The sequence below is a fragment of the Eutrigla gurnardus genome (genome assembly GCF_963514095.1).
Source record: "Eutrigla gurnardus genome assembly, chromosome: 9".
In the NCBI taxonomy this organism is placed as follows: Eukaryota; Metazoa; Chordata; class Actinopteri; order Perciformes; family Triglidae; genus Eutrigla; species Eutrigla gurnardus.
The window spans coordinates 7,222,659-7,237,296 of record NC_139923.1 but is presented as its reverse complement, the minus strand read 5'-3'; the positions used below and the strand labels follow the sequence as shown (position 1 = coordinate 7,237,296).

General features: G+C 41.3%; 1 protein-coding gene across 4 annotated transcripts in view; it reads left to right on the top strand.

The window, feature by feature from the left end:
• insc (INSC spindle orientation adaptor protein) overlaps positions 1–14,638 on the top strand; it is a 57,082-nt gene that overhangs the window by 25,485 nt on the left and 16,959 nt on the right. For all 4 annotated transcript variants that reach the window (XM_084016925.1, XM_084016926.1, XM_084016924.1 and 1 more), the window contains exons 3-6: positions 7,768–8,134; positions 8,830–8,882; positions 8,968–9,091; positions 9,462–9,575. In XM_084016925.1, the coding sequence (XP_083873051.1) occupies positions 7,768–8,134; positions 8,830–8,882; positions 8,968–9,091; positions 9,462–9,575 (658 nt within the window). The remainder of the gene's footprint in view (positions 1–7,767; positions 8,135–8,829; positions 8,883–8,967; positions 9,092–9,461; positions 9,576–14,638) is intronic.

Below are 14,638 nucleotides of genomic sequence, written 5' to 3'. Positions count from 1 at the left end.
ACAAATTGATTGGGAGGAAAACAATATTTGACTCGCCACTGACTACAGTACATGTTTCAGCTGATACAATGATACCTGGTGTGCCATTATTTCAGGGGCGGGACTTCACCTCTCTATTAGTGTATGGTGCGATCCCTGCCTGTCTAACCAGCTAGATGATCAGGGAAAATGTCCTGGAATCCTGGAAAAATTATCTCAAGAAAAGAGTGGGAAGCCTTTTCGCAGTATAACGTCTTGCACATATGCCTGCAGTAGGTGTTGTTTTATGTCTGCAGCCAGGCGTGTGAGGGCAGGGGTGTGAGTCACAGGGAGAGAGAACAAACGATGGGGAGAATTAAGCTACGGAGACAAAAAGACAGAGTACAAGACTGAAACAGACTCCGAGGGTGCTGTTTTAGGTGAGCCTGCTCTTGGCTGCACATTAGAGGCCCTCTGAAACATCTGGGAGTCAGATGTCTGGCCCCTGTTGCCAGGATTCAACTGTACCACTCAGAGGCCACAACATCCCCCTAAGCACATGTTACTCTGGGAGGAGCACGGACCTGACCTTCGCCCGGAAAATCAAGGCGTGACTTGCACATTTAAAAGTACCATTAGCCATATGGTTTTACCATTTTCTTAACTCATCTGTCAGCTCTCGACACAGTTAGGTAGCATTTTGTAAAAACAGTTTTGATGGAGCTGGAGCTCGGTGTAAAAAAGGTTTGCTCAGAGATATATTCAGTGTATTTGGCTCTTTGTATACATGCCTCCATATTTAATTATTTCTGGGACAAGAGTGTCCTTGTTGCCTCTTTACTGTCAAGCCACAATGGCCTGATCCTCAATATCTTGCTGCTCTTTCTCCACACTTTTCCGTCCACTCTGCCCCGCTGGAGTATGCTTCTGTTGTGCTGTATTTGAGAGAGATTTCCGTCAGGCGTCAGACTGCGATATTTATGAAAAGCAGATGACAGCGAAGGCTCCTTCCTGCTCAGACTGTGCTGAATGACTTCCATATCAGACAACTATGGCTTGAATACTGTGAACTTAATGCAGTCAGATCCAAAACAGAAATAATAACACGAATGAACAGATGTCGCAGTGATTCTTTTCGAGCGGCTCGGCCTGCAAGTGAGGCTACATGCACTCGGTGGACAATTCCAGATGTGGTAATAAAACATTTGGTGAGGGCTTTCATGCTAAACCTCTCACTGTACTGTATCGTGCATGCATTTGTTATATGTGTAGGGTCTGCTAGTCTCTTACACATTTAACTGGAGGAAAGTCTCGTTAAACCTTCCTATTGTAATGTTTGGTGCTGGTAGCACAAGATACGTGCATGACGAAAAACACACTTATAGAATAAAACATTTTCTAATGACTTAAAGTGAAGCTGGGTCACCCACTTTGAGCTCCACAACTGCTCTTCGGAAACCTATCGGTGACATCATGCAGACTATATCCATGGTTTTTAGATGAAAAATGTAAAAATGGTTCCGCTTAATCACATTTAAATCGATCATCATATCCTGGTTAATGTACAACTTCGCGGTTCTTGAGTCTCCGTCCAAAAAAGTTTGTAGCTCTACATGGAGCACATTATCTGTATTTTATACAACATCTTAATTTCCCACACTTTCATCCAACCGAACTGACTGAGCCACAAATGGTGTCTTCCCTGTAATTCCGAACATCGGTGGAAACAACCTGTGTTCATGATCTATGAAGTGTATGTAGTTCCCGAAGCACTTGAAGCCTCCAGCAACATGTAGAACAAGCCTATAATGGGCAGCCACCCTGAAGAACAAACTAGTTCCCACTGTGCAATAACTGCCGTACATGAGTGACAACAGGTGCTCTACTGCTTAGTTTCAGACCGGCTCGCTGCACCACACTGCAGCCGATGCATGTTGGACCAAGATGTGACTATCACTGTGCTTTATAGCACACTCATATTGTCATTTATTTTTACCCTCTTCATGATGTGATTAGCGAATGACCCGCAGACGGCGCATTCAACGATATTCGTGCTTCCGGTGTGTTTTCATGCGGACGTTGTTGCTGTTTTTAGCCTCAAACAAAGTGACTCACGTTCTGTGATGAGCGATTCTGTAAGAAGTCCATGTTTGTGCTCCACCAAGTGTCACTTTGGTGTTTTCTTTCTTTTTAGCTCGGCGAGGGTTTCCCTCAGCTGTCAGCAGACGATTCCATCTTTAAAGCAGCCGGATGTCACAGAGCGAAGGTTTTTTGATAACGTTCTTTATGGTTCATATCACTGACATTTTTACTTGAATTTGGAATAACAACATCTTATGAATTTTCACCTTATTGGTCTGGAGGATGTCTGAATATCAATGTGTCTGTGACGGGCCACTTAACCAGCAAGCCATTCTGAATACCAATTATTTTTGTGCAAATTGTTCTTGCTGTCAAAAACATGAAATTTAATTAATGTTCACCGGAACCTGAGAGTTTGTTATTTTTAATGTTGGATACGGCTCTAATCATGAAGGAATATGCTTATTTTCTTCTCTTCTCCTATTTAAAGAAAGATATTGTTATTTCTGCGTGTGTTTGTATTTTTGTGGGCAGTGCAGAAGAAGAGGCAGAATCATTCTCTGAACATGCTAGTTTACGCTAGTTAGCAAGTTTTATTGGTTGGCTGAAGTCACTCACCTCCCAAGACCACGGTTGTTACTTGAGAAAGTTAACATTTAACACATTAACTACACGCTGATTCAAAGGCCAGACAGAAAAACTAAGCATGCTAAACTAAGCTAAACTAAACTATTGGTAACATTTTCTCTCCGTCTCTTTGCTGATATCGTAGCTTGGTAGATCCTTGGATTACAGTTTGTCTTCTCAAAGGTATCTTGGAGCCATACTCCTCCCATTCTGGCAGCCAACAGCACAGAAACATGACATTTTGCATGTGTAACTTTAGTTTACTACTCTGATGTGATTTGGGTTTTGCCTCCAGCTAACGCTCTGCCGTCTGTCAGCATGACATTGGCAAGAAAAGGGTCTATACCGAAGTGTCCAAGCCACACTTCTGCAGTATTGTAAATGTAACCCTCACACAGCCAACCATTACAATTACATGCCGTCTTAAAAACTTTAACCTTAACCCTAAAACCACCTTAGTAGTGATGGCGGTTAGTCTGAAGAACCGGATCAATTCACTGAGTCGTGGAATCAGGTTTCAGCAGTGAATAATTGTCTCTTTAGCAAACATAAAGTTATTTTCCAGTATAGCGGATATGTAACCTACGCTCTTACCGAGGCTTAGGCTTGTTCTGTGGTGTTTAACATCAGTCTCCGGGTCCACAAGCGCCTCTACTGGCATATGTGGTAGCTCTATACTGTGAGTCTGACACAAAACACTCACACAGACCCGCAACTGGGAGAACTGCAATAGCTGTCGAGACCAAGCCCACGAGACCGAGTCCACAGCGATATAGCAACACTCGGTGTATACTCATAGTTTGAAATGATGGCCAGCAGGTTCAGTTTTATTCAATATCCCAGGTTTTAGTGCAGTTTGTTAAAAAAGTGGTGCAAATAAAATTACAATGCAGTCAAATTAAGTTTGAACTTTATTTGTATATATGCTATACGACGGCCCAGTTTGCCACATTGACTCGGATATCCCATCCATGCACCTTAGCACTCACATAGTCATAGTCTCAAGTAACCAACCTCTCTCCTCCGTAAATGTGAAGAGTCGGAGCTGCAGCGTCTCTCAGTGACTCATCCAGCAGAACAACTCTCTCCATGTCTCTCAAGCACATGAAAAGTTGAAAGAGTGAATCATCTCTTTAGTCATCAATTTCACCTGATGTGTTACAGGAAGAGAGAGCTCACTATGACAGTAACTCGGCACAGCGACCTGACTCAAAATGCACTGCAGACAGATTTTCCATGTTTCTGTACTAAACTTATGAAACTCTGCCTTTTGATCTGTCTTCCCATATGTTTTCTTCTTTGGTTTATGTTTGTAATTGTTTAGCCAATAACAATTTCAGATTACTTCATTTTCCATTTCTTTTTCAGGATAAAGCTCTTGATATTTTTCTTATTGGCAGCGAATCACCATGGCAACAACATGTGAGTTCGTCTCTCAGTACTCTCCGCGTTCCCACTCAAAGTTCTTGTACGCCGTAAAGTTTTTATTGACAGCTGTGTGGGATCAAAAACTCTTCACTGTGAAAGAATCACAGATTCCTTCACAAAGTAATTGAAGTTCACTCGGTGCACTTTAGGTTAGCATTGCAGCTAAATTCAATTCACTTTTGTTCAATTAAAAAAATATGAATGCAGCCGGATTCAATTCAGTTCCCCCCACAATAATGTATGAACGAACAGTAATACAGACTAGTATCAAACACAGCATCCACCTCCAAGCCTGGTTGGGAAACATGTTGAAATCGTGCATTACCATTTTCAAAACAAAAACAAGGACATTGCTCGTGAAGCAGCTCTGCTGTTGCCACCATTGCTCAGTTTACCGTCAGATGAGAGAGAGAGTGACGCTTCACCTCCGCACCATGGATCCCTGTCTGGGATAATAGAGCTGTTGTTGCCTGACCCTCTCTTGGCCCAGCATGTAAATATTTGTGATTCCCTGCAAGCTGAAGTGCACCGCTTCCCCTCCTTTGGAAAACAAGCCTATTATTATCATCTTTTTTTCTCTCCGCGCGGCGAGGGGAACGTTTTGCGGCTTGATGGTGCGGCTTGATGGGCGTGTAAATCAAGACGGGTTCGTCCTTACGTGATGCTCTTATATAACTGGGGAAAATGGCTTGAAATGGCCACGATGGGTCTGACACGAAGATAATTTTGCATGTTGTTGCACATTTTACATTTGGGTTGTTTGTCAGACACAGAATGTCACTATGATACACTGATACACATAATAGATATGATTTTTTATGATAAACATTTTGGTCTTCCACAAACCATGTGTAGGGTAAATGGGGGAACCGTATAGATGATGATGCCCATGATGAAGAATCGAGAGCTCTTTGCTTCTTCTCTTCAGTGACTAGCGACCGAGCGCTGTGGCTAATTTGACCCGCGTCGTCCGAGACACTGTTACTCATCACTATGTGATTAATCTCTAGCAAGAAACATTTTAGTCTGGAGTGGTTTTTAAGTGGTTTTTTTTTGTTTTTCGACTGTGAGAAAAAATGGTAGCGGGGTTCAGTATTATTTTATTTGCAAAGAACATTTAGGAGAAATTAATTTCTTTAATCGCCCAGATTTAAACTAAAACTCATATTTCATCCATTTTCAGAAGTCACAATGATCACTATGAAGCCATTTACCCCACTTAGCAGAAGAAGCTCCATATTAATGATTACTGCACTGTGTAACACTGTGCAGTTATTTATTCAAGTCTACATTCACAACTAATTACATCTTTATCCTCTTCCAGACTGAGGGAGATTTATCTGCCAGAGAGACTTTTGAACCCATGTACAGATTTGACTACTTTTGCATTGTTATTCCACCTCCTCACCTGGCAGATGAATGACTGAATGTAAAATATTTATGCATATACAGTATGTGCATTTGAGTGCATGTGTGTGTGGATACTTTAATTTATAAAACATATTGAGTCAGTGTTGGGTTGCAGGTAAAACATCAAATTACAGACTTAAAAATAGCCTAAAATAGATACATGTATATTCTCTGTGTCCTTATAGTTATAGTAGAATCATTTGAAAATAATAATAGTAATAATAGTAAATGGCAGTTTAAGATGAGCAATTTATGTCTTTCTCGTGCCATCTGAGTAAATCTGTTTTTCAATGAAACCTTTTTCTGACCTGAACAAAACTCAGTTTCTTCGGTAACCAGCTGCACTCTGTGTGGTTTGTTAGTGGATTAAATATAATTGGACCTGTGGCTTTCTAATTATTCAGTCCTGTGTAACCAGCTCTGGCTGAAAGCTGAAACCCAATACCTGCCCTGAAGATGTAATGACGCCGGCTGTCGCTGATCAATGACAAAATGTTTTCGAGTGTACACACAGCCACAATGCTTCTGTCAAACCAGCTCTGGTCAAACAATATTCAATACTAATGCAATATTCCAATGTTTTCAGCGAGCTGCCGACAATATCCAGAGAGCCAAGAGGAAAATATCCAGCTTCATTAGAGAACCTTTCCCATGTGTTGACTCAAAGCAGAGGCGGCTGTTGGAGCCATCGACCCGTCCACTTGGGTGCAGGACTCTGGATTGACCCTTAAACCCTCGTTCATAAGGGTCTGTTCTGGGAGAGATTGAAGTGGGGAGGGGTGTTTGCTCCGTGAAGCCCTTTGTTAAAGTTGCCTCCGTACTCTGGGGAGATGATTGAACTAACGAGTGTGGAAATGGGCAGTTTAACGGGGGATAATTGACCTCGAGGACACATCATTGATTTTGGGAATGCCTTGTTGCATGGTTTTAGCACTGCAGTTATATGACATGGCATAAATGGAATTTCATTTTAGAGGAGGAGTGTGGCTTGAATTGCATTTATGAGCGCTCAAATTATGATTTTTAGTAGCACTCACTTGTACTCATCAAAGGCAGCAATTTTACCCCAATTTTTAAGGAGTGTGGTTATTTTTTATTTTATATCACCTGACACTGACTTTTTTTAAATTAACTAACAATTGCTCTCAGATAAATATTTTATAATGGAAACCTGTCTAAACCCAGCACCTTTTAGCACAGGAGTTATGCATCGACACCCACTGATGAAACGTATGAGACATCTAAATAAACGTGGTCTAGCATAACAGTACAATTCTAAAGTAACTTGTATCCCCTCATAATAATGTAGTTCATTAATGACATGCTAGCTCTTAGCCTTGGCAGTAACACTCGATCACTACTGAAGGTAACTAGTGAGCTAGGTAGCTATCTGTAGTGGCTTGTGACAGAGAAGTCCTTTTGCTCTTGTTTTGAGGTTTTGAAAAGGTGACAAAAAGACACTACTCATATATTTAAATAGCAAATATCTCTCCTGAATTTGTTTTCTCATACCTACACTTTCTCACCAAAATTAAAGAAAATATTGGAAAAAAGAAGAAGGGGGAATGGATGAATGAGTACAAGGGCAGCAGAGCCAAGTTAAATGATTTGTCATTGTCCGCAGTTTGGATTAATTTTCTATTTATTGTGTTATTTCTCGTCGAGGAGGTGAAGATGATTCAGGTTTTCTCTTATAAATCATTTCAGGCTTTAGTCAGCAGGCTGGTCAGCACAAAACCACTTCCCGGATCTCAGGCATTACTGTTCTCCTCAACATGCACACACTGTCTGTGTGTGTGTGTGTGTGTGTGTGTGTGTGTGTGTGTGTGTGTCACTGAGGAGGATTTGTTGCTCTAATGTGGTTTTATTTGTGCAGTCATTTCTACATTTTTATTTGTATATCAATAATGAGCTGCTATGAAACTGTTCAGTCAAGTTATGTTGATTTTCTAATTGCACATTAAATTATAGATATTAGATATAGGGAAAGATTTTTCTATGCACACACCAATCCAAAGAGGCGGATGAACTCTGGTCGGTATTGCATGACCTCATTGTGGATCCACATACACTGAATACATGGTGATATGTATTGTAGTGTCCATCAAAATCATACTTTGGGCAATGTAAGAGTATGAATCCGGTTTAAATCCACATCCCTGTCCTCTGTTTCTTCTAGTCTTGGCAGGTCTGGACTCACACCCCTATCCCTCTCGCGATTGAACCACTGTTTTATTTGTTATGTGTTCTTTTCTCCTACAGCACCCGCATGCAGTCCCTCCATGTCGACTCGGTCCAGCGCTGGATGGAGGACCTCCGCCACATGACGGAGGTAGAGTGTATGTGTGTCCTGCAGGCCAAACCCATCGGGGTGGAGGAGGACGCCCAGCAGGGCGAGCTGATCGTGGCCTCCGGGGTCGGCGGCGGGGACCACGTGGCCAGGAACAACCTGCAGACGCTGCTGCGGCGAGCGCTGGTGGTCAGCACGGAGCTCGGCAAGATGTTCCAGCGGCTGGAGAAGGGGCGCTGGCAGAGGGTCCACAGCACCGCCGTGAGGGCCAACTGCCACGTGCGCTCTCTGGTGCACGAGTACAGCGCCGCCCGAAGCACACCACCTGAGATGCAGAAGGTGACGGTTGGTTGTGGAAGCGGCTGGCCGCAAATGTGAAGCCAGTTTGGTTCCTTACAAAATATAGAAAATAATTATAGAAAAGTCAAATTTTAGAATGAGATCCATTTATATGTTGCTTGGGCTCCTCAGACTAAAAATAGGAAGATAGAATAGAAAAGCCATCACATGACTGTAGTGTCACTCCTAAAGTTAATGTGGCGTTAATACCCACTTTCAATGAAAATATATATTAAGTTCCTTAACTGCATGTAAGAAAAAGTTCAATCATATTTCCTCCATCAATATACTATGCTTGTTATAGACTTCCAGAGGGCCTTCTGAATCAGTCATTCATAGTTATTTATCAAACATCAAATTGATCAGATTTTGCAAATAACTAATCCAGAATGATGTTGTTCTGCAAACCCTTTGACTCCGTCAGGTAAATGACAAGAGAATACAAATACAAGAAATTCTACTGTACTGTTTCATGGGGCTGAACTGTTGATTAACAGCTGAAATACATGTTTGCCCTTTGAAAACTCATTATATTAATTAACTATGTCAATAATCAAGATGACATATGTCTTATAAATCACAGAAAAAGTTGAAAAATGCAGTAATGGTGTGCAAAAATTGCTCTGAATTCAAACACGATGATAAAGCATGCATTTTGATACAAAGCCCTTTGTTTTAAATTCCTTTTGTTGCAGTATGAGAAATCTCTGCTAGAAAAGTGTATGGAGCTGACCAATATTACAGAGAGGTAAGTCTTTGAGTGAATGCTAGGAAAACCAAGCAAACAGCATGGTCTCTGAAGAGAGTAATCCTAAATGTCCCCGTACCCACAGGTGTCTTCACACCGATGACGAGTTCTTCCTGAAGTCCATGAGGGAGGCAATCCATGACATCCTGACAGATGTCAGCGATTCCTTCAGTAACATGATTGACATGGCTTTAGCCAATGAGATCCGGGTAAGAATCATAACTGCTCGCCCTTAATATTTACCTGTTACCTGCTATATTTCTATTTGGGCCTGAACATGAGCTCTGTCAGGTGTTGAAATTGAGGCTATGTGTATAGATTTAAGAATCAAGACTGGTGAGATAACAATGATGAATAAATAACATATGTTTACAAAAAATATAATCACTTTAAAGTAATACATTTTACAGACACACTCTGATTTGAGTGTTTTTCTAATAAACAGGCATCTGACATAATTTTGATTCAATCAAATAGCACATTTCTCTGTTGGTGCCATGGATAACAACAGATTACATTTTTTAGGCATTTCGGGGTCCTTAATCAAAAAATGACACAACATTTGTTCTTCCTCATTAGCTCCTGATTAAACAGATCGACTCTTCAGACAGCGTTCACACCATTGGCAGCGCCATCAGCAACCTGCTTTCCCTCACGCAGGACGGCCCTCAGCTCTGCAGCATCATTGCCAAGGTACTGAGGACATAGCAGTGGACTCTATATTTCCTTGATCCAAGTGCTGACAATGGTTATACCTGACCATGAGATTTATGTGGATCATTTTCACCAAGACAGGACTTTCACCCAGTAGGCTGCTGTCCATGTGCTGCATGAAAACTACTTTGAATTTATGACTTATTTTAACCTCTGTACTTAAAACTATACAAGCATAGTTATTTTACATAAGAAACATACTTATTTCAACCCAAACCACGATATTTTCCTGAGCCTAATCAACAAGTTTTGTTGCCTTAATGTAATCAATCAAGTAAACCTAAAAAGTAAACCTATGTTGGAGGTTTATTTTGAAAAGAAACTGTATGCATGTATGAATCTAAAATCTGAGGCAAAAAAACCCATGAAACTGGCCAAACTCACAAGCTGTGCCCGAAATGTTAAAAACTGAAGCTAGAGGGCCTAGAGGGGTAGAAATCCATCTGCTATCAGTCTGGTGACAGATGAGCCTCTGGGGTTCCAGTGTAGCCAGCGGCTGTCCAGGCCAGGACTTCCTTTTCCGTGCACCTCTTATTGTTTACAGTCTGATGAGCAGCATCAGATGAGTGGCTGCAGTTGGAGTTGAGCAACCATGTGTACGACTGGATTGTTTCTAAGCTAATTTTAAACCAATAAAAAGTGGAATCATCATCAGATGATACCAGGTGCGTTCCAAGATTGCATTTTGGCCATTGACACAGACTCTTGACCAATCATGTTTGAGTAGGCTGAGGTTGAATGCAGTTAAATTCAACTCAGGCTACAAACAGATACCAGAACACTTCCGATAGCAAAAGCTTTCCCCATTGCCCTCAGATTCTATAGAGGCCTCCCTATAGGTTCTAACCAAATTTGGCAAATTTTGACGTATTCTATTGTGTTCAAAACTTGTGAGATCGGTAGATGGTGACGTCACTGGCAAGTCAGCAGCGTGATGAATAATCATGATGATTTGAATGTGACTTTCACACAGGCCTCCAGTCTTTGGCAGAAGTGGCTTCCTTTGCTATTACATCTCCATCACTCACTTTTACTCCAGACACACCCCTGTTATGATCGGATCCACCTTTTGTGTTGCATCATCATCCAGGCCAACAGACCTGCAGCTATCTCTTTATACATGCCTCTAGAAAGCTATCCCACTCTGAGATAAGACAAGACAGACCAGACGCCAGGTCTCTATTGGCCATTAGTCAACCGACTGCTTCCAGGATGCTCTTGATAAGCCTCTTCCTGATGGCCCACACAGACAAAAGAGAACACACACATACCTGCCCTGCTGCCAGATTGCCAGATCAATAATGTCAGCTCCCATTAGGATTAAGAAATTGGTCACCAATGCAAGTTGCTTTAATCCACTCCACCTTCCTTCCCTCCTTCTGTATCTGCCGTATCTGGAGGAAACCAGCCTGTCAATGGGCTGCTAATGAATACCCAATACAAAACATCCTCCACCTGCCATCCGAGTTAATGAACTAGCACCAGTCAGTCTGTTACACTCTCACATACACACCCTTTTACAGTAGTGCGTATCCAAACTCTTCACCTATTATCGTTTTCCACAGCCTGATTTACTCATGCGCTTGTTTTGAGAAACTGCCACTGAGCCATTTAAATATTTGGGTGGGCAACTGATATTTCCACCTTTTCCACATCTTGACAAGTGTTAGACAGTCTAGTCAGTGATGTGCTGTGTGTGGAGAGAAAGGAGGGATATTAAATGTGTGGTTGCAAACCAGGCTGCATGATAAATGGAGATGAATCATTGTGTATATATGCTGGAAGTACCAGCATAATGCATACCAGAAAGTTGGAGGCGGTGGCAGCTTCTTCTAGGAAAATTAGACTATTTTCTTGTCTTTACAGCCGTCTAGCCTGCATGATGACAACAACAGATCCCTGCTTGCTGTTATCGTGTCATGAAGTATTCCCCTGGGTATTGTCAAATAACTAAAATGTAATCAACATATCACTACTTTGTGGGTTGTCACAGATTTGGGTACTTAAAGCTGCATTACAGCTGGGCTCTGCAACATTTGAGAAACAACAAGATTAAACTGGATTAAAAACATTATCCAATCCAAAAACCAAGCCCAGTTTTGCAACCTCTTTTCCAATGAAAGTAGCTAGTAGCACTCACTTCAAAAGTTGCTTTATCTAGAGAGAAAGTTGCCAGTCCAATATTCACTCTTAACACTGTTTTTGTCTCCACCAACACCTGAGGGAAATATCCGGCTCTTTAGCGGTTAAATACCGCGCCATGTTTACCAGTCAGTTGCTAACTTTGTCGGTCTGCAGGGCATTTATGTGTCACAGTGGGTTCATCAGAGTATTTCCTGTCTTGAAACAGCTGCCTGCTGCTGGAAACACCACCAGTGAGAGGGCCTGAATAAAAACTGTAACATTGCAGAAAACCAAAACAATGAGCTGAAAGACACTTCAAATCTTCTTAGCATTAGGGGAACTGCAAACTCCAGTTCTCTGTGAGGTTGTCACTATAAATTATTGCCTATACAAGTAGCAATGTGATACATTTTGGATACAAAATATTGATTATATCAGCTTTAAATTAACTGTAATAAATTACATTAAAACCGTACGACGGCGTATTAGGGCCACTGTAGGAAAGAAAAAAAAACAGAGCAGAGAGAGGTGGGCAATATTCAGAGAAAAAAGTCACAAATTTGCTGGTTTAAAGGGGCAAATTTCCTAGTTTTAAAGTTGCAAATTTTGCTATTTTATTACAATGCTAACAACCAGCATTTTTGCTAGCTAACTTCCCATGAATGTCACTTTTATCTTTCTAATTAATCCATCCCAACATGTGACAATGCTTTACTCAGGTCCTTAGAGTGATGGCTGTTGATGGTTATTGTTGGTTAAATTTATATGGGCCAAATTGTCATTTTATTGGTGTTTATTGATTGGGTGGTTTGCCTAAGCTAGCGGTAGCGTTCACTTATTGTCATAGAAACGGCAAACATCCTGGTCAAACTACGTGTTTACTTCCTCTATGACCTACCGCTAGCTTAGCCAAACATTAGCATACATTCATGGGAAGTTAGCTAGCATAAATGCCAGTTGTTAGCATTGTAATAAAGTAGCAAGAATATTGCCCATCTCTCTCTGTTTGTTTTTTTTCCTACAGTGGCCCTAATACGCCATTGTAGCCCATAACCCGATTTAGCTAAAATAAAACATCTTTCATAATCTTTTCTTCTAGTAGTGTGAATTAGACTGGGAGGCAACAGAAGCAACAAACACAGTGAGAACATTCACACAGGGAAGCTCAAGGATGACTAAAAAGATGATGTTTATGAGCCATGTGCCACGTCATAAATCCAACAGCAGCTGGAATATGAGAGTGACTGAGTCATGATGTATAGGAGAGTTTGCTGTCTGAATGTTTCGCTACTGTCATGATGGATGCTGATCGAGACATGTCCATGATGGAAGACTTCCTGTGTGTGTCATCAAACCTGTGTAGAGAGGGAGGAGACATGTATCAAGACGGTGTAAAAGATGTGGATTTATTAAGTGGTGCCAATTCAATTAGGCTGCACAAAGGCCAAAAACAAGCATTAACAAACCATGCAGTAAGGTCCTTGAGAAACATATTTTTACCGACAAATCAGTGATGTAAACGGCCTGCAACATGAAGATACAGCAGGCATTGTGTGAGTAAGTACAACAGACCAGAGCACAGTTCAGCAATGATGAGATGGAAAGAAATTACACGCTGCGTCGGCCTTCACATGCAGACAAACGGAGAAAGAGACATTTTTAGACAAGTAGTCGAGTTTCACATGATGATGTTAGTGCTGCAAGTGCCAAAATGCACAACTGTGGGGCTAAATGATTTTTATTGGGCTTCATTGAAGGAATGAGAGTGAAGTCAGTGGAAACGATAGAAGTGCAAATTGTTTGATGGGGAAGTGAAAGAGACGACTGACAAGAACCAACGATCTGTGAAAAGGAAAAGCAGGGGAAAGACGTGTCTCCTACAAACTGGAGCTTTACTTTGTTCCTCTGATCAGTTTCTGATTCAGAGTAGATAAAAAAAATAGCTAAAATAAGTCTTGAAGGAAAACGCCTCCACACAATGTCTTATTTATTGCTGGTTTATTTCAAGTCTACAACCTTTATCGGATGTATCACTTAAATTCCAGTGTTATGTTTAGTTATGTTTATTTGTGTTTTAAAGTTGTGTTTAGTCATGCGTGATGTGATGTGATACGTGACGCGTGACTTACAAATGACGTAAGAAAATACTGTAAGTTGACTCTCCTGGGTTGTAAATCTGTGTTTGTTTGACCCATCCATCACCCCTTACTGGAATAATGTGCACCTCGTACGACATCGGTTGCACTGACATGGGTGGGTTTACATTGGAGTTGGTTGAAAGACCTGTGTGTCATACAGACGCTAAGGGTCCCTCCATGCATCACTATCAGACACCAAAGGGGACTGAAGAGTCGGAAGGGAGAATACAATACCAAGCTGTAGATATACTTGCTTTTTAACCACTTCAGAGACCTCAGCCTGTATAGGAGGCAGTTATTTTGACTAGCATATTTGCACAATGATAATAATGACCCATAGTACAGAATTCCGAACTTGGTCTGTTAGACATGTAGCATTCATTTATGAAGACATGCACGACCACATCCAATGCAGGAGATGAGAGGTAGCGATAATGCTAGTAAAGCAAGTACATCTCCTTTCTAGAACTGACAAATGTAAATTAAAATAAACCACTGTATCATAGTCTTGTTTGGTATCTAGATGCATTAAAACCATAAAACTTCTAAATATGACTAAAACTAAAAAAACAAACTATAATTGTATTGTCTCACCCTGACAGCTGAAGCAGCATTTGCGTCACAGCATAACAATCGGATCAACAAACTCTTCATCACTCCCTGAACGCTGCTTGAGTCAGCCCGCGACTCTCTCCGGAGTTTAAAAGGGTTTCACTGAAAGCTGTCCGTCAGTTCTTCCAGGTTCGGCGCAACAATATTGCGTAGGCAGCGGACAGGGGA